General features: G+C 45.4%; 2 protein-coding genes across 2 annotated transcripts in view; one reads left to right on the top strand and one right to left on the bottom strand.

Moving 5' to 3' along the window:
• CSMD2 (CUB and Sushi multiple domains 2) overlaps positions 1-27,762 on the bottom strand; it is a 619,562-nt gene that overhangs the window by 334,567 nt on the left and 257,233 nt on the right. The window lies entirely within an intron of this gene.
• HMGB4 (high mobility group box 4) lies at positions 7,004-7,754 on the top strand. Its single transcript, XM_047727771.1, has one exon. The coding sequence runs from the start codon at positions 7,144-7,146 to the stop codon at positions 7,723-7,725; it is 582 nt and encodes a 193-aa protein (XP_047583727.1). The 5' UTR covers positions 7,004-7,143; the 3' UTR covers positions 7,726-7,754.

Here is a 27,762-nt window from a genome sequence, read left to right as displayed (position 1 = left end):
CTCTTCCTACTCTGTGGCATAATAGAGTATTTTTGTCAAGGCCCGTGAGGGATATCCAGTCATACTTTGCTGTGGGCGTTCTCTCCCCAAAATTGGTCTCATTCTAGACCTCATCCTCTCTTCCTTTGCTGTGTCCTACCAGAGGTAAGCAGGCATGCCTGGACCTTGCCATGCTCATCCCATGCTTGTGCTTGATCATCTGTTCCATTTCTTGTCCATTGTCCACTAAGCCACTGGACTAGGTGCGGACACTTCACTTCAGCTTTGACCAGCCTGTGTTCTAAAAGTAGACCCAGGTTCTGTTTGTACCTGCACATGCTGGTGTGGTTCTATGGGCTATCCACGTCAGTCTACCTGTAGACTCAGGACATTCCATGACCTGGGGTAAACTGACCGGATCCATCTGGAACGAGAGATCCATCAACCCAAATGAGAAAAGTGTCCCCTGAATCCCTCAAATGTTGAGATTTAGACACCTTATTATTATTATTATTATTATTATTATTATTATTATTATTATTCCATCTGCCCTCCTACTGCTTGGCCTTGTTCCCTTCTGGCTTCCTCCTCTCCTTGGTCCTAGCCAGTGGAGTTCCGAGACTCCCAGTAGCGGCAAAACACATGGACTTAAGAGTCAAACCAACTTGAGTCTGAGGCCTGGCTCTGCCACTCATTGCTGTGTGGCCCTGGAAAAATTAATCTCTCTCTCTCTCTCGGCTTTTCTGGAGATGATATACTTAAAACATTACCATCATTCTTTTTTTTTTTTTAATTTTTTAAAAACTTTATTTTCAGCGTAACAGTATTGTTTTTGCACCACACCCAGTGCTCCATGCAATCCGTGCCCTCTCCAATACCCACCACCTGGTTCCCCCAACCTCCCACCCCCTGCCCCTTCAAATCCCTCAGATTGTTTTTCAGAGTCCATAGTCTCTCATGATTCACCTCCCCTTCCAATTTCCCTCAACTCCCTTCTCCTCTCTAACTCCCCATTAATGTCATTCTTATTAAAATATTATGGTCACATGAGATTGAGTAATAGTTCTTGGCATGAGGTTAGTGCCAAAGAGCCTAAGCCTACTGTTTATGACCCTGCCTTTCCCACCAGTCTGGCTTCCAGGAAATTTCAGATGCCTCTCTCTCCCACCACCTCCTTTCCTAAGACATATCCATCCTTCAAATGCTGCTTATAAGTGGCCATCAAAGAATCAGTGACATTGCTCCACAACTCACAGCTATTTGTTGAGATGTGTGTGCATGTGCACACATATATGAGTGGCGAATAAGTGAGTGAATGAACTGAAAGAATCTAAGAGTGAATTAACTGGTAAGCAAACGAGTGAATTAGTGACTTAATGAGTCAGCAAGTGCATGAAGAAGAGTGTGTAAAATTGAGCAGACCATGTTCCTTGGTCCCACAACTAATCCAATAAGTGGTGGCATAAATTTTTAATTTTTATTAACATAAGCAGGGGTTAAGAACAGCACAGGAAACATTACAGACCACCAGATGGATGAGAAAGACACTGTATTCCTTCCCTATTTCTGCTTTAGCAAATTTTTACAAATTTTGTGGCCTGAAAGAACACACTTGTCTTAAAAGTTCTGGGTGGTGGGTGGGGGGAAAGGGCAGGAGCCCAAAATGGGTATCATGGAGCCAAGATCAAGGTGACTGCAGGGCTGTGCTCTCTGGAGCTCTAGCGGGGGGGATCTGTTTGCTGGCCTTGCCCAGCCTCTAGTGGTCACCTTGTTTCTTGGCTTGTGGTCTCTTTCTCAACCTTCAAAGCTGGCTGTACCACATCTTCAGATCTCTGACTCTGACTCTCTGCATCTGTCACTGCATCTCCATCTCAGACTTCTACACTCCTGCCTTCCTCTTACAGGGACCCAGGTGATTACAGCAGGTCTCCACCCATGTAACCCAGGGTAATCCTCTCATTCCAAATCCTTAACATAATCACATCTGCAAAGTTCCTTTTGCCATGGAAGGTAACACAGTCATGGGTTTTGAGGTTTCAGATGTGGGTGTCCCTGTGGAGCCATTTTCTGCCTACCATGGATACTCCACTCAGAGGGCATGTGTAGGCAGATTCCCACCCCACAAGAAGAGGGGCAGGAGGGGGATGAAGGAAGCATCAAAGCATTTCAGATGCCCAAGCCAGGTACCTTTGCTCTTCTTCTTCTTGTTTGAGCACTGGGATTTATTATCATCATTATTGTTATTATTTTAATTTAAATTCAACAATTAACATATAATGTATTAGTGGTTTCAGAGGTAGAAGTCAGGGATCCATCAGTCCTATATAATACCTTGAGCACTGGGATTTTTGAAACCTCCTCAGGTGGTTCCAGCATGCCCTGCAATTCAGGGAACACTGTGATGGAAGACATGCCAAGAGCACATGTTGCTACGGTTGAGGGTCAAATCTGCCCAGAGATTTCTGGAGGAGATGGATCAAGAGCAAGGTATCTCAACTGTGGGTACACATTACTGTCAGCGAGGGAGATTTCCGAAAGACTTTATTTTGAAATAAGAATAGAGTTGCAGGTTGCGGGGGCACGTGGGAGGCTCAGTGGGTTAAAGCCTCTGCCTTCGGCTCAGGTCATGATCCCAGGGTCCTGGGATCGAGGCCCACATCGGGCTTTCTGCTTGGCAGGGAGACTGCTTCCCCCTACCTCTCTGCCTGCCTCTCTGCCTACTTGTGATCTCTGTCTGACTTGTGATCTCTATCTGTGAAATAAATAAATAAAATCTTAAAAAAAAAAAAAAAGCATTGCAGGTTACAAAGACAGTACAAAAATTTCCTATAGACCCATCGCCCAGATTCCTCTAACATTAGTGTCTTATATAACCATGGTAGACATATCCAGAAGTTGACATTAGCTCAGTGGAAGACTCATTCAGATGTCCCCAGTCTTTCCACTAATGTGTTTTCTCTTGGTCCACCATCCAGTCCATCAATTCCCAGAGCCCTGAGACATTAAGTCTACTTGATTTCTAATCTGGTTCTGTTTCTCAGGCTTTCCTTGCTTTCTCAGGCTTTCCTTGCTTTCTTGACACTTCTGAAGGGTACTAGTCAAGTGTTTTGTAGAATACCCCTTAATTTGGGTTTGTCTAATATTTTCTCAGGATTAGACCGGGGTTATGCAATTGGGGGAAGAATATCATTATTGGTTAGGGTGGTACCTGCCAGCTTTCTCCACTGGAAAGGTACAATTTGTCCTTTTCCACATGCTATTCATTAGAAGTGAGTCCCTACGTCTGGCCCATTTGGTAAAGGGGTACTGGGTCCATTGTTCCCATCACTGCAGTTAGTTCCTATCCACGGCTTTGTTACCATCTCACTGCTCTTTACTGATAAGGTAGTAACGAGCAATACCCAGAACATAAGTAGCAAAGCTAGAATTTGAATTCATGTCTGCCTGGCTCCCAAGGCCATGTTCTTTCCTCTTCATGTTACTAACGCTAAATCAAGGGGATCTGATTGGATTTGTATTCAAGGTGAGAGCTCCCCCTCAGCTTGCCTACGTAGTGTTTTTCAAATCAGTCCATGGACTGTAACCCATAGTGGGTCATGAGACCAATCTGTAGGTCTGTAGGCACTTTGAATAACAAAATAGACCATAACAGAATAGAATAGAAAATACTACTTCACACACATAGTAAGTATAATTTGTTATATTGTTGTTTCTGCAAACTCTGTGTTTAGAGAACTTCATCTTTAAAATAGGGATAAAAATAGCAGCCCTGCCACCACCCCCCAACCTCCACCCAACCCCCCTGCCCAGGAGCACCTGGTGGTGCAGTTGGTTAAGTATCCAACTCTTGGTTTCAGCTTCGGGAGTGATTTCAGGGACGTGAGATCAAGGCCAGCATCAGACTCTATGCTCAGCAGAGTCTGCTTGAGACTCTCTCTCCTTCTGCCCCTCCCTTGCCCCATGCTGGCTCTCTCTCTAAAATAAATAAATAAATAAATCTTTAAAAAAAAATAGCATCCCTAACACACACAGTTGTTACAAAGATTAAATAATTTGATATAGGTAAAGTGCTTGGAACAGAGACAGGCACACATGACGCATTATATCAATATTATGAAGTACAGACATGCACAAATGGGTCGTGATGTAAAATGTAAATCTTATTGTAAGCTGCAATGAACAAATTTGAAAACACTGAACTCACAGCTCTAGATTGGGATGGTAGCAGTTTACGATGTCCAGGCACCTGCCTGTTTTTGTGAAGTTACTGGGGGCACAGCCAGGCTTATCGATGTATGTATTGTTTGTGGCTACTTTGGAGCAACAATGGTAGAGTTGAGTATGTCCAATAAAAACTACAGGGCCCACAAAGCTGAAAATCTTTCTTATCTGGCTTTCCAGACCAATGTCCCTGCCTAGAGGTCATCTTATAATATAAGGGATATTAGATGCCTCTATGGAGGCCATGTGGCCCTGTTCTGTTATTACCCTGGCAGGCACGCTTACCCCTGCAGAACATTCTAGGCTGTGAGACCACTGGGTCCTTGGGCCTCAAGAAGCTCAATAGCCTTTGACCCTGGACCTATGCCCATACTTGCTTTATTTATCCACCTCCATTGCTGCTCATGGTGGAAAGCCAGAAACATGGCACATCGGTCAGAGTCCCAGCAGGAACCAGATGGCCACTCAAATGAGCATAATTTGAGGAGTGTTTAATAAAGAGGCTATTTACAAAGGGAAGGGCAAGGTGTAGGAAAGCCACAAGGGACAGCAGAGTAAAAGCAGAGCTCTTACCACCGTTGGCAAGAGAAGACGAGGAAAGGGAGCAATTCCTAAACCTGGAAGGAGCCAGTCATTTAGAAAGGGAAACTTGATAGGAGCCAAGACCTTCAGTCCAGGGTCTGAGAGCCAGCTCCAGGTGACCTCTTGAGGGGGAAGCCAGGAGAATGAATGTCCTGGAATCACCTTTCTCTCCCTGATCTACTGTTGGGGTCCACAGTGACCAAACTGAAATGGAAGCCACAGGGCATGAGATCCACTGATGTGGTCCATCTGGGTCAGCCTCCCAGGGCACAGAAGATAGTGAAGAGGTTTGGAAAGCCCCAGCTACCAGAGCACATAGCATCGACTTAGAAAGCTAGCCGTACTGACCCTCCCTAAGGTTCTCCAGACATTTCCCCCACTTCATCCCTCCAAGGTGAGATTGTGGCCCAAGCATCACAGGGTGGCCGTAGCTTTTACCTTCTACCACCTTGTCTTCCTAGACATGCTAGGCTCCAGATGATTATAGGGTTAGTCCTTCTGGATCTTTTCATCATGAGAAGGGTAGATCATCATGAACAGAGGCACAAATGAGCTGTTGGGGTTTTTGTGAGACTGAGCAGAGTCGGATTCATGTCCACAGACATCGGCCAAATTCTTTCTCACAACCTGTCCTTCCATCTTGGAAAGGAGCTATGTCCTATTGATCTTGGCAACCTAGCTCAAATCCAACAAATAGGTGAGCCAACTCCTGGCCTTGGGAGAAAGAACCAGAGTGAAAAACAACTTAGCATGCTGAGATATATTCTCAGAGTAATTTGTTCCCCCTGCCAGACCTCTTGGCCCCATCATCACTAGCCCAGGCTTCCTCGGCTGGCATCTGAGATCTTATAGGCCTCTAAATGCAGCCACAAAACTACAGCATGCCATCTGGAGGGTCCTTCCTGGCCGGTCCAAAGCACCCATTTTACAGATATGAAATCAGAGGCTCACAGGAAGGAAGGAGCTAGCATCGTAGCCCAGTTGCCTTGTGGCAGAGCTGGGGCTCAAATTCAGGACTGGGGACACTCATTAGTTTCCATCTTTCTTTTACAGAAGATGGAAGTTGCAGTCAGTCTCAGAGGCTTAGGAACGGACTGGGAGCCCTGGAAATGTGGTCTAGTCTTAGTCAAGTTTCCCTGTCAGGCTCAGTTGCTGAAGATACACACCAGAGTCGTTGGCCCCCGAGGCACCACTTCTAAGGACTGAGAAAGAAACACAAGCTTGAGTCAAGCAAATCAGTCCAAATTCAGACTCCCATCTGTTAGGCTATTTTACCTTAACTTTTCTGCTAATGAGGCTCCATTTTGTAGTCCTATAAATTTGGCACTATCGTCAACCACTGAGTTATATGAACCCTGGTCCCATACAAGCAATGCCCTCAAAGTGTCCAAAGGTCACAAGATGACCTTTTTATTGTCTTTTCTTTTTCCTTCCATTGGAAGACTAGTGGAATATGGGCAATGGCTTTAACACAAAGTCAAAAGCTGACAAGTGTGAGTGTAGCCATTAGAGCTCTGTACTCTAAGCCTGAGAGCCAATGACCCCAGAGATGAGAGCAGGGAGGCCTCCTGACGGCCAAGGATTTGACCCCATTTTCACGGCCTCAAGTGTATTGAGTAAAGCCCCTCAAGGTTCTCTTCCCTCTGCCCACCCCATCCCAGTTTCTTCAGAGAAATGAAGAGTTCAGATGTATATAGCCCAAGTGCTCAGGTTTTAAATTAGACAACTTTGTCCTGACAGGAACCGAGTCACGGCTGTCATACCTCATTATTTTTAGAGTTACTACTAAACTCTTTGAACGGCATGAGCTGCCACCATTCAAGGCAAACAGAAAGACTTCACATTTTATCATGACAGCCCTGGAGCCATCCACCTCCTCACGTTCATTATATCCATCCTGACTTCGGAAGGGATCATGCGGCGTCTTGACAATCTTACGGTGAGGAAGGCAGACCCCATGGCTCATTACTACATCCGAGGGACTGAAATCTCCTATAGTTGAGCAAAGCCCATGGCCTCCAGGACATCAAGGAGAAATATTCCAGGGGAAGTCGCTGCTTCCAAACCAGCCCTGGGTGAACCACCATCTCACATGAGAAGCAGAAAAAAATGGACCCTCCCGTAGCCAACCAATAAGAGGAGCTGTAAGCTAATGCCACAGGCTGGTGAATGATGTCACAATCCCTCCTCTGATGCAATAATGCCACCACCACTGAAAAGGCTGAGCTGTGACCATAGCTCTTACAGAAGGAAAAATTCACCGCAAGCAGGGCACCTTCTAGATTGCTCCTGGAGTGTGGAGACAGAAGTCTCTGCTGTCCAAGTTACTGAATCCAAAAAAAAAAAAAAAAAAATGACCTTATGAACATGAGAAAAGAAATCCAGATAAGGCCCAAGGCAAATGTTTCTTCTTACATCCACTTTTTGCTGAATTACAGGAACAAGTTCAAGGAGCAGCAGCCAAATACCTACCTTGGCTTTAAAGAGTTCTCTAGAAAGTGTTCGGAAAAATGGAAGTCCATCTCAAAGCACGAAAAGGCCAAATATGAAGCTCTGGCCAAGCTCGACAAAGCCCGGTATCAGGAAGAGATGATGAATTATGTTGGCAAGAAGAAGAAGCGGAGAAAACGGGACCCCCAAGCACCCAGACGCCCCCCATCATCCTTCCTGCTCTTCTGCCAAGACCACTTTGCCCGGCTGAAGAGGGAGAATCCGAGCTGGTCAGTAGTGCAGGTGGCAAGGGCCTCAGGAAAGATGTGGTCTGCGAAAACAGATGCTGAAAAGCAGCCATATGAGCAAAGAGCAGCTCTCCTGAGAGCCAAATACCAAGAGGAATTGGAAATCTACCGCAAACAATGTAATGCCAGGAAGGGCCTCCAAGGGTCAGCTAAGAACCAGCGCAGAAGGAAAACTGACTCAGACAAAGCTGATGGATCCAATTAGAAATAAATGCCATTCAACTGTATTGCCCATCGCTGGTCTCCTGTGTGACATTAGTGTAGCCAGTGATGCTGCTGCCTTGAGGAAGTGAGTGGGGTGGCGGTTGAGATTGGGACTTGGAAGCTGATCCTGGGGAGGGCTGGCTTTGAGAGAAGGGCAAAGGGGTCCAAGGCAATGTGTGAGGTCAGTAGCTACGGAGTTAAGCTTGGGCAGGCGGGATGGGAGTTTCCGGGTCTATAGTGGAAGTCACAGAGGTAGGGCATCTTGGTTGCAAGTGGTTATCGAGGGTAGAGGACTGACCCTCCTCTGGGTCGGGTGCATGGATGCCAGTCCTGCCATCATCCTTACCAGCAGGGCCAGAAGGCCTGGAATTCAGGTCAGACTCCTAATTGAGGCCCCAGCAGAGGTTGGGAAACTGGAGTTGAGGTGGGCTTTGGAGTACTTGGTTCCTCCAGTAATTCCAGAATTGCTCCTCCAGCTGAGCCTTAGGTATCATCAGCGGGCCAGGAGACCACCTCAGGGTTGGTTCCTGCTCTGGTGGGGATGAAAACACAGGGCTGATTTTACGAATGTGGGCATCTGACTCCGTCCAAGTCCTCTAAACTAGAGAAAACCCTGGTTTTGGTGGGCACCCACCCAATCAGTTGTCTGTGGTTAGAAGCACAGCACACATGGAGTGGACATTTACTGCCTTTATGTCCACCCAGCATCCATTCCTCCTCTTGTTCACAGCACCCTCCTCTGAAGTCCCCTGGTCACACTGATTGGTTCAGTTACAGGCATGTGACCCAGGGTGTCCAATCAGAGGGGACCACAGGACTTGTGCCAGGAGTCCTAGAGGAGAGCCCTGTCCTGAGGCTACTGTAAGCCATCTGCCTTTTTCTTGGGCCAAAATGTTAGTCCCTTGGCAACAGAGTGTAATCTTGGACTTCATTGAAGATGAGCCCAAATGTTTTTTTTTTTTTCTTTTTCCTTTCCTTTCTTTTCTTTCTTTTTTATTTATTATTTATTATTTTTTTTTGTCTAAGGTATTTTGAGTTAGGATTCTGCCATTTAAAATGAGACTAAAGTGGTCATTTGGCACAAATAGGACTGTTCTGTGTCTGTGCTGTATTTTTCAGGCGACATATCATGAGCAGTGCTTCATCTCCAATATAAGTTGGTATGAAATATTGTGAAATGGCTATTGACTTCTTGACATCAAAAAGACTGGGCCAAAAGACAAAATTGCTTTTTTGTCACTGTGTTATGAATGCAACAGACTTCCTTAATTCCACCTCCACTCCTGTTCCAGGATGGACTTAGACTTTGTCCTCTACCACTTTTTGAACTTTTATTCTCAAAACAAAAGTAAAAATACATACTTTGAAAAATCTTACAGAACTAGAGAGCCTTTAGGGAATAGAAGGTAATACAGTGGAGTGATTTAGAAGTTCAAGGTCTGGAGTCAGGCCATTTATGGAAGACTCACATATGCCAGATCCTGTGTTGGCTACTGCATAGTCTACTATGTGGTACTACATAGTCTGTTGCATAGACTACTGTCAGGTTCCTGCCCTGAACTTTCCTTCTGGTGAGAAGGATGTGAGCATAAACTACAGCACTACAAGGCATGATGAAAATGAAGGCAACTCAGAGTGTAGGGGGCAGGAGTGGGTATCCCCTACCAAGGAGACCTTTGAAGTCTTCAGGGATGAAGCAGCTTTATCCTACTTGGCAAACTTGTACTGCTGCTGGCAAGATTCCTGTTCCCCATTCCCCATTTCCTACAGCTGTTGTTCCAACTTGGCTCTGCTTCCCCTCCATCCCAACCCCCTCTCTCTCAGGAGATGCCCTCATTTTCTGTCTCATTGAGAAAACAGAGATCATCAAACATAAGCGTTCTCAGTGTTCTTCTTTCTCAACATGTAATCCACACCCATCCCTTCCTCCTGATCTCAAGTCTTATAGGGAGCTAGAACATACTTGTTACCCCCATCCCCTGCCTCCCTCAGGCCCTTGCTCCTCACTCTAAAGATGCAAATCCTTTAGCCCTCTAAGCTTGCACAGGTTGGCTTGGTGCTATGATACAGATGGTTCTGATCTTAATGTTTGCAGGACCTTGGTCAAGTTCTTTCCTCTGTGTTGTCCCCTGTGCAATGGGGATGATGCTCACCTTACAGGTTGTTTTAGTAAATAAATGATATAATACATGCAAAAGCATTTGGCATAGTCCTTGACACCTAATATGTAATGTGGTGGGCATCCTCTAGGATGGCTGTCTCATAATCCCCCCTGCCAGTGTCCTTACTCACATACGTACAATCTTTTCTTAAATATGGGCAGGACCTGTGACCTGCTCTTAACCAAGTGAATGGAGAAAAAAGAGACGAGCTGTGACCTCTGTGATTATGTAATGATGCATAAAACTTCATCTTGCTACTTGATTTGTTCTAGAGATTTTGCTAGCATGATGAAGAGGCCAAGCTGGGGAAACTCACATGGCAAGAAACTGTGATAAGTCTCTAGGAGCTGAGGGTGGCATCAGACCAACAGTCATCAAAAAATTAAAGCTCCCAGTCCAGTCCTACAACCACAAGGAACTGAGTGTTTTAGCAATCACATAAGCTGGGAAGTGGGTCCTTCCCCAGTTGAGCCTTCAGATGAGAACACAGTCCAGGTAGACATCTTGACTGCAGCCTTGTGAGATCTCACAGCTAAACCAAGCTATTACCAGATTCCTGACCCACAGAAACCGAGAGACAATGAATGTGTGTTGTTTTAAGCCATTAAGTGTATGGTAATTTGTCTTATGGCAACAAATAACCAATAGAGTGCTCAATAAAAGCCAGCTTCCTTATAATTTTAGAAGAGACAGTCTTTAACCTTATTTCTCCCTCTAGCTTCTACTTTGTCTGTTTAATTTCCTTTACTTGGTATCCTCTTGAAGGTGGAGGAGACCCCCCCTCCCCATGGCAGATTAGAGCCTGACTTCTACTCCTCTGTAGTGGTTCTTGTTGAGTTGTCTTGATTCCAGCCTGACCTGTGGGCTCTTGGTGGGGAGCAGCTGTGTGTTATACCACACTCCACTCTGGGAAGAGGGCCACCACATAGAGAGGCCCAGCCCTCCTGCTGCCCCTTTCTGGTTTCCTGTGTGATTAATTATGTGAATGTGGGTGGCCAAGTCAAAGTTTTGACAACAGTCTGCAACACCCCTGCTGAAGACGAACTCCATTAACATTCCTTTATGAAAAAGTCGACAGGAGGGGGTGAAGCTGCAGGCTTCTAATGACTGTAATGTAATAACAGTGAGGCAGAGGGAGGGGAAGAGGAGGAAGAGAAGGGGGAGCCAGGACTAAGACAGTGGGATAGAGAAGAAGCAGGCAAGGAGTCTGGTATGGTGCCAACACTCCAGACCCATTCAGCTGGGCTCTGTGCCCCTGTCCTTGGGAAGAGGAAGGCAGAGTCTTTGGGTCTATCACTGTCTCGATGAATGAATCACTGCACTCTGATACTTCTCTCCTAAAGCTTTTCCTATGTTCACTTATTCATTCATTTATTCATTTATTCAACAAATATTTATGTAAATCTTATGCCTGCAATATACCAAGAACTGTTCTGGTGCTAGGAATACAGCAAGGCCCCTGATCTCTTACATTCCAGGGAGGGGCAGACAGATAACAAGTCAACAAATAAATACACCAGATCATTTTTTGATAGTGTCAAGTGCTCCAAAGAAAATAAACAAGGGTAATGAGATAAACAATGACAAGTGAGGTTGAGGGCACTTTAAATCAGTGACCAAAGACAACATTTGGTTTCAGGTTTAAAGGACAAGGAACTAGGCATGCCAAGGTCTGAAGAAAAAGTTCTTCAAGCTGCAGGACAGCTAGTGCAAAGGTCCTGAGGCAGAAGTGAGCTTGGCATGTTAGAGGGAGAGTAGGGAGGCCTGACTGACATGGTGTGAGATGCAGCTGGAGTGAGGCAGGTCTTAGAAAGGAGTTTGTTTGAAATCTAAGTGCAATGGGGAGCCACAGAGTTTTCTGCAGGAAGAGCCACATGCTTCCACTTTGACTTCTGGATATTGGTCATTCTAGCATTTTCAGAAACTATCAGTACCAAAAAGGGGATGCTAGCCCCTCCAAGGTTTTCAAGAGTAAGAGATAAGGCTAACAAATATCAAACCCATGACATTTTTCTTTTTTGGATGGGAAATAATCAGGAGTCTCTACTTGGTACTTGTTGGAGAAGCTGTAAGCTGAAAATCAAATGTGGAAAGGATGAAACTTCTAGCCCTGTGATTAATTTTCCCAGGGATGGGGAAAAGGGTGGGCACGGGTGGCAGAACGTTCCATAAAGACTCTTCTTCCCAGGTTTCATATTTGCATATGAACAGCTTCTGCTGGACCAGTGGCTCTCAACCTTGAGCCTACATTAGAATTACCTCAGAGCTTGTTAGCACACAGATTGCTAGGCCCCACTCCTAGAATTTGATTCAATTTTTCTGGGAGTTGGACCTAGAATTTGCATTTCTAAAAGTTCCCAGGTGACACTGATGCTACCAGTCCAAGGCTCACAGGGGAATTCTTCTCCCTCTTGCAACCTGGGCATTCACTTGGAAGAGTAATAAGAAGTGAGACTTATCTGCCTAATGAGTTTGAGAAGAGGAGCTCACCATACCCTTCTTTCTTCGCCCCCCACCACTTTAGCTGCAGAATGTGTTCAGGTCTGCACTTTAATTAGTTCATTGGTAATAGAGGGGACAGGCTGATCCTCATCTGTCTTTCTCCTGCACCTGCCACTGATTCCAAACCTCACAGGAATGAGCATATTTATTTATTGGGTTTGCCTCAAATCCCAACAGAGGAGTTGATCCCAGTTGCAAAACAACTGATTACCATCTAGAACCCACAACTATGTTGGGATTTTTTTTTTTTAATATTTATGTATTTATTTGAAAGAGAGAGACAGAGCAAGAGCAGGGGGCTTGGGGGCAGAGGGACAGGGAGAAGCAGACCCCCTGCTGGGTGGGAAGCCCCACACAGGGCTCAGTTCTGGGACTCCGGGATCATGGCCTGAGCCAAAGGCAGACACTTAACCAACTGAGCCACCCAGGCACCTGCTGTGTTGGGATCTTATAATAGATTTTACCTTCCACTAAATCATCAATTGTTTGAGGATCAAAAGATCCAGTTTCTGAGCTGTTAAGCTCAAGGATTTGGTCCATGGGCAGGGCATGGTTTTTGGGTGAAATCACCAAGGCAATGACACTCTCCTGTCCTCTAATCACACTCCCCAAAATTATACTTGCCCTACAGGTGTGCTGGAGAATGAATGATGTGTGTATCATTGTAAATGAGGTCTGGTGTGTGGGAAGTATCCTGTGAATGAGGGTTCCTGCCCTGGACTCTAAAGGATGGTTTAAAGAAGGTGAGAACAACATAGAAAAGGGCAGTTGAAGCAGGAGGAAACCTAGCCAGGGACCCAAAGAGGAATGTGTGATGTTCCAGGTTGGCTGGCCTTGATCTCTGGGTTGGTGGGATGCCATGAACATTCTCATGTGGCCATCCCCTTGTAAGTTTCCATGCACTAGCTCTCACTACCCATTGCTCCCTTTCCAATCCTTTCTCTGCTCTGGCTGCCTGATGGATGTTGTAAGACTTCCCCTTCAACAGTAAAACGTTTCAGTGGTTGCCCATTGCCTGTGGGAGTCTGACGCAGCATAATCAAACCTTGCTGCCTCTGCACTGTTGCCCACACCCAGCTTCTCGAGTAGCTCCCAGAGATCCTCACCTCCTGGTATTCACACCCTTGTCTGATTCCTCCCTTTAAGTGTGGGCTGGACCTAGTGACTGACTTCTGATGAATGGAATAGGGCAAAAGTGATAAGACATCACTTCTCTGCTAGTGACTAAGCTACTAAACACAATCTCCATTGCTTGCTCAAAGCAAATGGATATGTTGAAAGTTGTCCTGTGGAGAGGCTCGTGTGGCAAGGAACTGAGGCTGGCTTGCCTGCTGGGAGGGAATCCTCCCCACAACCATGAAGTAGCTCAGAGGTGGACCACTCCCAGGCTCCCATGCGCAGCACCTTTCTTGCAGCTTTGTGACAGACCCAGATCAGCCACACCTGATTCCTGAATCATGGAAACCAGGCTGACAGATGTTTTGTGCTACGGTTTAGGGTAATTTGTTATAAACCAAAAGAGAGAACAATACAAATTGTGGTATCAAAAGAGGCATAGTATCATGAAAAATATCTCAAATGTAAGGTATAGTATCATGAAAAATATCTCAAATGTAAGGTGGCTTTGGAACCAGAGCTTGGGTGGAGGCAGGGAATATTTTGTGAAGCTTGTTAGAAAAATCTAGACTTTAAGGGTGCTGCCAGTGAAGGCTGAAAAGGCAATGAGGACATGTTTTTGGAAACTGGAGAGAGGGGATCCTTGTGATGTAGTGGCAGAAAGCTTAGCAACACTGTTGTCTGCAGTTATGTGGAAAGCAAAACACATACCCACTCAGCAATCCAGCTAAGGAGATGTCCAAGCAAAGTGTCAAAGGCATGGCCAGTTTCTTCTTGCCACTTCAGTGAGAAGGGAGATAAACTGAGGGAAAGATTGTTAAAAAGGAGCAAGGGCCTGATAGTTTTGAAAACTCTCAGACCCTCAAGACATCAAAGGATGCTAAAATCAAACAGCTTTCCAGCACTGTCAGGGAAAGGTGGTCTGGAGATAAGTGAAGGTGTGACTGTCCAGCTGTTGGGTGAAATGTCAGGAAGATCAAAAGAGCATAGTGTTGACCCAACAATTACACTACTAGGTATTTACCCAAAGGATACAAATGTTGTGATGCGAAGGGGCACCTGTACCTCACTGTTCATAGCAGCAATGTCTACAATAGCCAAACTATGGAAAGAGCCTAGATGTCCAATGACAGATGAATGGACAAAGAAGATGAGGTATATATACACAGTGGAATATTATACAACCATCAATGAACTGAAATCTTACCATTTGCAATGATGTGGGTGGAACTAGAGGGTATTATACTAAGTGCAGTAAGTCAATCAGAGAAAGACAATGATCTTATCATTTCACTCTTATATGTGGCATATAAGAAATAGGACAGAAGATCATAGGGGAAGGGAGGGAAAATTGAATGGGAAGAAATCAGAGACAGAGACAAACCATGAGAGACTCTTAACTCTAGGAAACAAACTGAGGGTTGCTGGAGGGGAGATGGATGGGGGGATGGGGTAATTGGGTGACAGGCATTAAGGAGGGCACTTAATTTAATGAGCACTGGGTGTTATATGCAACTGATGAATTACTAAACCCTACATCTGAAACTAATGATGTACTATATGCTGACTAATTGAATTTAAATTTAAAAAAAGAGCATAATGTCATTCAGACATAGAAGGCCCTTTAAAGAGATTAGGGTGGGTCTCACAGGCCCTCTAGATCAAACAGCAGGGCCTCTGGGAAGCATCAGAGCATCATTCCTTGGTTGTTTTAGCAGACCCTCAAGACAGAGACAGCATGAAAAAAAGAGGTCAGTGGACTCCCCAAATTCTCAACATATGCTTTCTTCCATGAGAAAGACAAAAATGACTCAGAGGAAGGAAACAGGAGCTCAGAATGTGGATTTGCAACTCATGGGGAATGATTCCTAGATTTTGAAAGTAATCAAGAAAGTTCTAATATTTTCCTGGATGGATTTCAGAATTGTTATGGACCAGAGACTCCTTTATGCCTCACATTCTCCTCCCCCCTTTTCGAGTAAGAATGTCTTTGAGCATGACGCTATGCCTGTTGAATCACTGTGTGTTGGGTACATGGTGGCAGGCAATGCTTCTCTCTCTGGTTTTGTAGAACCAGAACTACAGATCCAGGGTAGCAGTCTTCTAGAACCTGCCTTTGAGGAATGACACCCAGGAACCTCGTCCATACCTGAACATGATTTAGGTGATGATGTTCTGGACTCTGAGCTGATGCTATCATGGGATGAGACTCTGTGGGACCTGAGGAAGGGACAACTGCATTTTGCATGTGGAAGGAGAAGGAGTTGGGATCCAGAGTGTAGCCGGTAATAAGGCAGCTTCAGAAATGACTCCATGATCTTCATCTCCAGGAATTTGTGCCCTTGGTCAATGTCCTCCCCTTTGTGTGGGCTGGACCTAGTGACCTGTTTCTAACAAGTAGGATACAGCTAAAGTGGTAGGCTATCTCTTTTGAGATGAGGTTATAAAGGACCAGGCCTCCTGGTCTCATTCTCTCCTCCTCAGACTTGCTCTGATGAAGTAAGCAGCCATGTTGAAAGTCACCAGAGGCACTAAGGTGGTCTCCCTGATCAACAGCACTGGGGCACCCAATCCTTCAATCACGTGAACAAGCTTAGAAGGCACCTTCTTCCCCAACTGAACTTTGAGAGGACTGCACCTCTGGCAGACACCTTCATTGCAGCTTTGTGAGAAACCCTGAGCTAAAGGACACAGCTAAGCCCCAGCCAGATTCCTAATACACAGAACATGTGAGACAATAAACACTGCTTAAGACCTTAAGTTCTGGGGCAATTTGTTATGCACCAAAAGGTGTTTAATATTCCCACCCGGAGGCCCTGCTATATATTTCCCCCAGAAACATGATACTCTCACCTTCTCCTCAGGGCCTTTTCACATGCTACTCTTGGCTGGGATCCTCCTTCTTACCGTTTAGGTCTGGTAAACTTCCACCATCAGATGAAAGTCAGGTCAGGTGTCCCTTCCTCCAGGAAGTCCTCTTTGACTCTCCTACCCTCCTCTGCGCTCCCACAGCATATCACCATCCCAATGCAGATCACATTGTATTACCTGTTTGTCTCCTGGACTTGTGGAGAAGGGCAAGGACCTTGCCTTATTCATCCCGGTACCCTTAAAAATCTAACACAATGCCTGAAATGCATTCAAATAATAATAGTAAACATTATTGTATACATCTGCTACTGTTTGAGGTGATTCAGATGTAATTATTTTATTTGATAATAAACCCAATGAGGCAAGAACTTTAAACACCCCTGTTTTGCAGGCGGGGGACTGAGAATCCCTGCTAGGTGCTCAGTGCCTGCTGGCTGGAAACACGACAGCCACGTTGCTCCTCTTGTCCTTGCAGGAGCTCTGCAAATAGCAGAGTTGGCCCAGAAGGGCTCCTGAGCACCAAGACACATACTCTGTGCTCGACTGGTTACATCATTTTGTATTTCCAGAGAAATACCTGGATCTATCTCTTGGCACCTCCAAGAAAGGGCTTGGCTGGCATCCAGAGGATTTATTGGGCACTAGAAACCACACCTCCAGCTCCCTGCTCACAGCTGTGTCTCTGGCCCGCAGGCAGAATAAGAATTTTCCTACCCCTCACACCCTGTCATTATAAACCGTGTAGATTCCTCGATACTCATGTTGAAATGAACAGATGTGGCTCTGTATTTTTAATGCATTATCTGCAATTAGCAGCAGTGGGCATGGAAGAGCTCTGCCAGCCCTGGAGCTGCCCCTTGCAGATGCAGCTGTGAGTACATTTGTGCAGAGGACTCTGGCCAGACTCCTCTGGCGAGAGGGAGAGGGAACTTCCATCTGCATAGTGTCTTCTCTGCCAGGCAGAAAGGGGACTGGTGAAGCCCGATCGTCATTCCACTGCCCGCCTGGCCTCCCCTCCACCCACCTTGCTGTTGAAACACTCTGAAAGGCTGTCTTTCAAGAGGGGCCCCAGCGGGCAGATGGCAGTCCCAAAAGTCATGGGTGGTAAAAGTATTCACAGGCTTGTGGTCTGTCCAAAGAGGGACATTTTTGGCAATAAATACAATGCTACTAACTAGCCTGGTACTTTCTAGGTACCAGGCCCTGTTTCTAAATGCTCTTCAGGAATCATCATATTTAATTCCAGAAGCAGTGTGGAGGCCCACCCCACCTAAAAAACCACAGCCAAAGACCGCCAGGAATCTACCTGTATTGAGCAAACTTGGCATTATTGGCTTGTGGCAATGAGAGAGAATGTGCATCACTGGGAACCATGGAAGGGGGCGGTCTCAGTGAGGTGGAGGGGGGGGAGGGGGAGGTCTCAATGAGGGTGTTGGAAAGAACCTACTGAGGATTTGGGCTTTTGTTAGGTAATCTGGGGAGGGCTCAAGAAAGTGGAGCTTTGCTCTGGATTAGCTGTTGTCAAGACGTAGGTGTATTTCTATGACTGGGGACTTCATAACTGTTCTCTAGAAGGCAGGAGGAATGAAGCAAGACTAAAGTTGCAATTGCTAAAGCACCAGTTGTCACGTACGTTAGCCAAGATGCAAAGGGAGGGGAGCATTTGGTCATTTTTGTGTTTTGGTAATGTTCTTGCTAGTGTTGGAGTTCAGATGTGATTATGAAGTAGTCTTGTTTTTATCTTAATCCATCATGGTCATGAAGCGGCCTGTCTGATGCTGACATTTATGTTCAACGGACAACACCATGGTCTGGTGTGGGTGCCAGGCTAGTTCCCAGCGAAGGGGTAGCCTGATGATGCCAGGCCACTTTCCAGCCCTTAGGGGCTGTTGCTCTCCTCATCAGCAGGCACCGTGATTGTGCCAACTTAGAGAAATAGAGAAACTGAAGCTCAGAGAGTTGTCATAGCCAGGAAGTGGTGCTGTGATTCCAAGGTCACTGAAACTAACTTAGGTGGGTGCCAAGGGGCTCAGCAGAGGAAACATGGTGGAGGAGGGAGATGATTATGGGAAGCAAGGCAGACCATGAAGGAGACTGGCCACAACAGAGAATAGAAAGAACATAGGACTTAGAGTCAGAGATCTCCACTTTAGAAATTTATCCCTGCCACTTACTAGCTAGGTGGTCCTAGGCAATTTATTGAACATCAGAGATTCCATTTCTTCTGCCTGTTGGGAATATAAAAATATGTTTTCCAGGGCTATTGGGAGTCTAAAATGAAAAGACACGGGATAGAGTACCTAGGCAACCCCTGGGAACAAGAGAGACCATTATGTGCTTCCCCTGTATGCCAGACACTGTTTTAAGTACCTCACATGTGTTGACGCCTTTGATACAGCAACCCCATGAGGCAGATTCTATCCTAATCTATAGTTTGCAGGTGGGAAGATGGAATACAGAGAGGTTAAGCAATAGATCCAAGGTCACAAAGCAATCAAGTAGCAGAACTCAAGCATTCTGGCTCTAACATCCTCATTCTCCTTTCATGATAATTGTTGGATCTCTGCTCCTTCCCTTCCCTGGCTGCAAGGGTTTCAAGACTCTAGTCAAATTTTGATGGCAATTTAATTCTCTGGAACTCCCCAGGTCCCAGACTTCTGCTTATGGATGGATCAGAGCTGCTTGCTTGGCTCTGGTTCCAAGCACACTCATTTCCTTTTAGAAGGTCAAAACAATCTTGGCATTACAGATGCTATAGATTCAGGTCACTGTGGTCGATAGATCAAATAAAACATAGCATTGCCTTTTGGCATTTCCGTTCCTTTTAGTAAATCCTGAAGTTGGGGGAAAACACTGGGAAATGAATAAAAACTAACGGGGTTTGGGGAATGTCCCAATGCTGCAGCAGAAACCCTCTTGTGGCAAGACTGGTAAGTGGGCAGAAGGCAAATGGCTGCCTGAGAGGAAATGGGCCAGATGTGGCGGGCTCCCTGGGTCCCAGAACAGTAGAAAGCTGTTTCCATACCACCACGGTCCGAGGGTGACTCCACACTGCCTGGTTCTAACCTGTTGAGAAGATTTATAGGTTGTGTCCCCAGTTCTGGGTGCCTGGGAGACAGGGACTCCTGACTCTAGTGACCAAGTTCCTTCAGGCCACTTGCCATCCCCCACCCATTCCCCTGGCTGTGTTCTGCCACTATGATGGGGCAATGGAATCCTGGAACCCCCACCAACATCCTCTCTGCTCTCTCCTGCCATCCCCAATAATGATCATCAATCTTTTTGAGGTTCATCTGTTCTTAATTATATCTCTAAATCCCAAAGCATCACAACCCTGAGCACTTGGTAAATTTAGCTTAGAGGACTCATAATCATCAGAGTAATCCCCGGTATTTACAGAGCTGCCTTCTGCAGAATGTGAAAGCCAGCCAGACAATATAGTAGTGGCGGGGACACCCTGAAATGGCTTTCAAGTTCTCTTCATGGAGTGCTGGGCCCTTTGCTTTATTTTGTTTAGTTCAAGGAGGTAGATGAAAGAAGTTTTCTTCATTTCTTTTTGAGAACGACCCAAGAGAAGAGGGCAAGGTTAGGCTAATGTGGAAGCCATGTCATGGTTTTAGTGCCCAGCCCATGCCCTCTTCTAATGGCTACCCTGCTCCTCACCCACCCACTACCACCACCACTGGAGGGGTGGGCTCCAGCAGCCATTCTTGTCCCCGTTGAGTGTGCCTCTTCTTATTGTCAACTGACTGGATGAGGAGTTAACACTCCATCAACCAGCTGAACAAATCAGATTCTTTCTCTTGATAGCTTGAATCAAGAGATGCAGAAAACTGGAAGTCAGTGTGACCTAGCATCTGGAGGGACCATTTGAGACTGTGTGTACTGATTCACAAGGAGGAAGAGGGGAAGAGACCACATAGTACTGGAGAGAGCTGTTCTTCGGCACTCTCTGTCCTGTGCATTTGTTCAATAAACCCTCTGAATTCCTGAGCCAGGAGCCATCGCATGGGGCCGTTACTGCAGAGAGGTAAGGCATTGGAAGTAACCTGAAACTCCTGCTTTGCTTTCCCTGTCACCACATGCCTTCCCTTAGCTTGAGTGGAAGATGAGTCCTGGCCCCATGGGCTCCATGTACATGTCACTTGATGGGAACACCTACACTTCCCATCTCATGGGGACAGACTAGATAGCACCACAGGTGAGTGGGAGACCAGCATGCAGTCCTTTCTGGAGACCCCCTACTGACCTTGATCAGAAGTCAACACGGGCCTCTCTGGAGTTGCTGAGGTGTGGGGCATGGCTGCCCCTGACCTCCCAGCTTGAAGGAGAAGGGCTGAGAAAAGTCCCTACAAAGGAGTCGCTGTTACGACACAGTATAGCCCTCCAGTACACCCCATTGATCTGACAGCAGCAGCAGGGGCAGAAGGCAGCAGACACAGAGGCCCTGGGAGCACGATTCGATGAACAGCCCACATTGATCCGTTTACCTGCCTGATGGCTGATGATTCTCTGTGTTTAAAAGACACCTATGGAAAGTCAGAGCTGGAAGGGCACCTTAGGGAGGACCCACAACAGCCCAGGATTGTCACAAATGGGACAAGTAAGACTCAAAGACATTATTGAGATGTGACCTTTTCGGTTTCAATCAAAGGAGTCCAAAGCTCCCATTGTTTACTGAACAGCTTTGGAGGAGGGAGGAAGAAGGGGGAATGTTGTGCTTTGTAGCCTGATGTGTCCCACAGGGAGGAAAGCAAAGAGAATATATATTTATGTGGAGTCTGTAGGTCTGGATCATAAGCTCTTAGACTAAAAGGAAAGGAACATTCTTACCATGGAGGTAGCAATGTGGTGTCACTAATTCAGAAGCCGCATCTCCCCCGCTCCACAGGACACAGACCAGAACAATTGCAGATTTCTCTCAGCTGGAGGTTCCAAATGGAATGTGTGAGACAGTGGCTTCTGTGATGCCAGCTCTTGCCCAGCCTTTGCTTTGCCACGTATTTGAGCTTAACTTGCCCTGTCTGGGTGCCAGTGAGTCTCCAGGAGGCAATTCATCACAAGCACCTTTCTCTCTTGTCAGATGGATTCAGGAAATAGTCTACTGCCCACCTCCCAAAATTCAACATGCCCTTTGGGATTTAACCTCTGCAGGCTTTGTAGTTAACCACCATATCTAAGTGTGGCTCATCTGCCTGACTGCTCTGCTCTGGTCTCTGGTCTCTATTCTTTCTCCCTTGTGGGCTGAGAGACTGGTAAGACACTTTCTAGATGGATGGGCTTTGGCCCTATTCTCCTGCGGGTTGGGATTTATCCTCCTCATCTTTGTCAACCTGCAAGTATCCCTAATGTAAAATTCACACAGGCACCTAGCTCGTGTGCCCACCCCAGTTCCTAAGAATTTGCCTTTCCCAAAGTGCCAGCCCAGATGAGGGTGGAGTTGGCTTTATTTCTTTGGTTGTTGACAGGGACAATCAATCTGTTTTCAAGTCTTGCTCTAGCCAGCATCACCATAATTATAAGCATTGGCTTTAGAGTAAAAAGTGACAGCTATGTGTAGAAGAATGAAACTCGACCATTCTCTTACACCATACACAGAAATAAACTCAAAATGGATAAAAGACCTCAATGTGAGGCAGGAATCCATCAGAATCCTAGAGGAGAACATAGGCAGTAACCTCTTCGACATCGGCCACAGCAACTTCTTTCAAGATATGTCTCCAAAGGCAAAGGAAACAAAAGCAAAAATGAACTTTTGGGAATTCATCAAGATCAAAAGCTTCTGCACAGCAAAGGAAACAGTCAACAAAACAAAGAGGCAACCCACGGAATGGGAGAAGATATTTGCAAATGACAGTACAGAAAAAGGGCTGATATCCAAGATCTATAAAGAACTCCTCAAACTCAACACACACAAAACAGATAATCATGTCAAAAAATGGGCAGAAGACATGAACAGACACTTCTCCAAAGAAGACATACAAATGACTAACAGACACATGAAAAAATGTTCATCACCACTAGTCATCAGGCAGATTCAATTATCATATGGCTTCCTTTACTTGTGGAGCATAAGGAATAACACAGAGGACATGGAGATACAGAGGAGAAGTGAGTTGGGGGAGACACACCGTAATAGACTATGGACTCTGAGAAACAAACTGAAGGTTTTGGAGGGAAGGGGGCTGGGAGTTTGGGTGAGACTGGTGGTGGGTATTATGGAGGGCACGTATTGCATGGAGCACTGGATGTGGTGCATAAACAACGAATCCTGGAACACTGAAAAGATATTTAAAAAAAATAAATAAAATTGAGAAAAGAAGTGCTGGCTCTGAATTCTGTCCACACTAGTGACCAACCATATGAACTTGGGTGAGATAATGAACCCCATTCTTTTGAGCCTCACTTTCCTAACCTGTGTAAAGGGGTCGTTAAAACCTATCCCATGTGACTGGTGCAGAGTAAAGGACAGCATAAAAGGTAATGGGTATGAAGAACTTAGCATAATGAACCACATATGATCCTAACATGTAATGTTCACTGAGAGCTTACAACATGTTAAATTCTGTGCAGAGTGCTTTGTAAGTGTCACCTTAATTAATTTGCACAGTAATCTCGTGAGATCCTATTATCATGAATTTTTAAAGGAGAAATCCAAGGCTTGGAAAGTTTAAGTAAGTTGCCCAAGGTCAACAGCTGGTCAGTGGTTGAGTAAACACTGACTGTGATCTTGTAGAGATCAAAGATAATGATTTATCTCATTTAATATCCTAGTACAATGCTGAGTGCATAGTAGTCACTCAAAAAATTGTGTTGAATTAATGATTAATGCATTCTTGCATTAATCCCAATTCAGTGCTCCTTTGTACAACTGGGTTAAGAGCTCAGTTCTATCAATTTATTGTTTCTCTCTCTCTCTCTCTCTCTCTCCTTCCCTCCCTCCCTCACTCTCTCCTGCAGTGGGGGCACTAAGCTGTTCATTTTGTTTTATTTCTGTTGGCATTTGTCTTGTTATCCCTAGTATGGCTATTATTAGATGTTTTAATACATTCACAAGCCTTCTATCTGCAAGGATACATCATTTCCATACCACCTACCCTTTAATCAGAGGGTACTCATAGATTCAGCACTTTGGACAGAGCTAGGCTTTTTGAGCTAATGTGTAGTCAGTATTGGATTTGCATTTAAAAACTATTTACATTAAATGTGTGACCCACATATGAGAAAATACTGCACTCCCCACTTCTAGCTCAGTGGTTCTGGCTTTCTCTTCCTTCTCATAGTCTATGAGATGAAAAAAGATTGCCATAAAGATTTTATGAGTCCAAGAGAAATATTACTCGAACAGAATTTATTTCCAAGGCATCATCCTGAAAACAGTGGCATGTTGTTTAAAGGGGAAGCAAAGCTCATCCTGGTGGAATTTTTATACTCAAATGAAGTCCAAATGTTACAGAAAATCCTCTTAATGCCTGCCAGGTGAGCAACTTCTTCAATTTGGTTCAAATCAGCAGACAATTTATAGAGTATTTCAGCATCTCTGAGCCTGCTCTTGAAACCAGTGATAAGAGGCAATAAGAATATGATATTTTCCCCACTTGCACTAAGACAAGGAGAAAGGTAGTTCCTGGATTGGTACTTTTATGCTTTCATACGCCAGCACAAAAATATATTTATGATGCCCAGCATCTGTCAGGCACTGTGCTGCACATTGCAAGGAAAACAAGGCACATTTTCTGCCCCCGAGGACCTATTGTCTGGTAGGGGACAGACAATTTCCCCATGCAAAACACTATGCAGTGAGATAAAAGTTATGATAGAAATAAGTACAAGAGTTTGCCAGTGGGCATACTGAAAGCTTGTTCTAGGAATGTGTGGGATGTCTATTGTCCTTTGCCTACCTGACAAACTCCTACTCATTCTTTAAGAACCCAATCAAATGTCCTCTTCTCTGTGACTACTTTCCTGACTCTCCAAAATAGAGTTATTAGTCTTTTCTTCTTGGGATTCCCACAAAATCTTGAAGAAAGCAAAGAGTGGGGATGACAGAGACTAAATATGTAACTCTTACGTATATATAAAAATTCTGCAGATGTAAAAGAGCAAGAATTAGTTAACTGCCAAGGAGGGGATAGAGATAGTTGAACCGCTCCTTGAAAAACGTGGAGAAGGTCATTCCAGATGGAGAACACAGGAAGGATACAGGCATGACAGGATGACGGTTACGATGTGTTTACAGAATAGCAAGTGGCTCTGAGTGGCTAAAGCAAGGTACTTCGGCATGATGTGCATTGCTGACAAGGATGGGCAGTGGCATAAGACGAAGCTGCTACATTAGGGTGGGGCCAGATTATGAAAATCCTCTGTTAGGAAGTTTGTTTTTGGGATGTCTAGGTGGCTCAGTTGGTTAAGCGTCTGCCTTCAGCTCAGGCCATGATCCCAGGGTCCTGGAATGGAGTCCCACATCAGGCTCCTTGCTCAGCGGGAGCCTGCTTCTCCCTCTGCCTGTTCTGCCTGTTCTGCCTGCAGCTTTCTGTGCTTCTGCTCTCTCTCTGACAAATAAATAAATAAAATCTTAAAAAATAAAGAAGTTTGTTCTTCACCTGGTAGATGGTGGGAACTATCAAAATATATTTTAACTTATGCTGATTTTTCTGCACCTAGAAAGAAATACAGTCTTGTCGTAAAACTTTTGGAAAATATAAGAGAATATTGAAAAATATATTAATACCCCATTCACCCATTTTCCTTTTATGACTTTTACATATGTATGCATGTAAGAAATTTAGTTCATGCTACATATTCAGTTCTATCTGTTAATTTTCACTTAATACCATATATTAAATTTTTTTCAATTTCTTTGAAATGAATTGCTGCATGTTTTATCAGCCAAATGACCACAGTGTAGCTAACCATTGATATTGGGCATATATTGTTTCCCTTCCCCATTGTCATAAATAATACTGCAGTGGACATCCTTGTGTACGTCATTTTATCTCCTCGGAATAAATTCCTAAAACTGGTATGCTCCTTTTACCTTTCAATCACTACTGTCAAACCGCCTTCTAGAAGGGTTGTGCCAGTTTATAATCCCAGCAAAGAGGTTCAATGACCTGCCTGAGGATTAAGGAGCTTGAGAGTGGGGGATTGAGAGTTGAATGTGGGCACTGGTGTTCACAGGGCTATGGCAGAGCTTTGCTGGGGAGAGTGGTGAGAGGGGAATTGGTGGGGCCAGAGGCGATCAAATCTGGAAGGCTGAAACACTCTGGTGAAGATGGACGGTCTAATAAAAGTTTTGAAGGGGGCGCCTGGATGGCTCAGTGGATTAAAGCCTCTGCCTTCAGCTCAGGTCATGATCCCAGGGTCCTGGGATTGAGCCCTGCATTAGGCTCTCTGCTCCTCGGGGAGCCTGCTTCCTCCTCTCTCTCTCTGCCTGCCTCTCTGCCTACTTGTGATCTCTGTCTGTCAAATAAATAAATAAAATCTTAAAAAAAAAAAAAAAAACAACCCAGCTTTGAAGGACAGGTAGTTTGGCAGACAACACGTGGAATTCCATCCTCTCTCTCTAAAGCTGCCTATGTCCCCACTTCCCACTTGAGTGTGTTCAGACCAAAGAGAATGAAACCTATCTACCTTTCTCTTGGCCATGACTGCCTTGTTGACCCAGGCTTTGGGCTGGCATTAGCAGGAAATGCACATATGAAAACTTGTCTGGTCATGTGAGATAGATTCAGGGAGGATTCCTCATGACTGCCTTCAGTTTACAGAACAACTCAACACGAGGCATGTCTTCTCAGTTCTCTCATCATTAAGACATGACTCAGTGAGGGACAAAAGATTCAGGATCCACAGCTCTCAATCCTCATATGTTGAACTATGGGCTAACTTCTCTCCCCTCTCCCTCTCTTCCTCCCTTCACGGCCACCAATGCAGTAAGTCTACAGCAAATGTGAGGACCTGACTCTGGGAGTCATCTCATCAACACACCATCCGGTGGACATCACGTTTGACAATGACTCAATCACATTACCGCCTACTCCGCAAGTCCACACAGTCTCCAATGAGCATCTATCCAGCACCTGCTTAACACTCCAGTGGTCACCTACAGGAAGCTACTCTATTCTATTAGATCTTGCGCTGAGTCAAAGTTTGACTCTTGCAATCACCCATTGTTTCTGTTTCTGCCAATTGATAGACTTTCTTTCCTCTGTGGACATTTAACTACCTGAAAACAGGTGCCATTTCATTCTCAGTAGGTGATGTGTTAAAGTATAAATGTCTTAGGCTTTGGAGTCAGACAGACCTGGGGTTTCAATTCTGACTCTGCTAACAAGCTGTGCATCTCTGGGCAAGTTACTAAACATCTCAGATTATTCCTAGACCATACATAATGGATGTATTTACCTTACTGGGGAATAGTGAGTACTAAATGAAATATCAGCCACATGGGAAATGACCGGTGGTGGTTAGATGCTGGTTCCCCTAGGGATCATCTTCCACTGAATCCTGTTTCTCAAAGATATTCTCTGGCCTCTTAAATCACAGTGGTCTAGGGTGAGTATTTGAAATGTAGATTTATAATCTACTGAGACACATTGAGTGAGAGTGGGATTTGGAAACTCCTGCCGTTGTTTAATTCAGAGCAGTATCCATGGTGCCAAGAACTTGGAAGGCATTGACACATACGGGAACTCTCCAAAGCTACTCAGGGGTTCCACAATCAAGTGCCCATCTGATCCCCAGGTGAGATGCCCCAAAGAGGACACACACCTCTGAACCGAGAACAAGACCCCATTTTCAGGATGTCTTCCTCTGAGAGAGAGAGAGTAGAGATAGTTCCTTCTGTATTATAGGATTTAGAATGTGGAAGGGGGAGGAAAATAGGAAATGTGCTGCCAGGTAGATCAGGGCATTGATTATTTCTATAATTTTCATAGAGAAAAACAGCTCTTGGGAGGGAGAGAAGCAGGGCAGGGCAGGGGCTCATGGGCCAGCCAAGCAGATGAACACTCAGGGCCCAGGCCAGGCCAGGCAAGGGAGCCGGAGGTTCACTGTGACCACAGGAGACACACAGCACACTGCAGAATGTGCTGGACATCAGGGCAAACAAGCACAGAGTCATCCCCTGAAAGAGCCGGGGCTCTGAGCAAGTCCTCACATCTACTCACTCTCTTGCCTCCTCTCCTTCATGTGCCACTCTCTGTCCCTGCTGTCTCCTGGATTAAGTTCTCTCCTTGCACCCAATTTTCTGCTGATGGCTCCCAAATGTCTATTTATAACCCACAGCCCACCCAAAACCCAGCTCCTTAATCCATCCACCTTAGAAGTCCCATGGACCTCTGAAACCTCACCTGCCACCTCCTGCCCATCCACCAGTTGTTCAAGCC

The sequence above is a fragment of the Lutra lutra genome, chromosome 4 (assembly GCF_902655055.1).
Source record: "Lutra lutra chromosome 4, mLutLut1.2, whole genome shotgun sequence".
NCBI classification, from domain to species: domain Eukaryota; kingdom Metazoa; phylum Chordata; class Mammalia; order Carnivora; family Mustelidae; genus Lutra; species Lutra lutra.
This window is presented reverse-complemented; position numbering and strand designations above follow the sequence as displayed.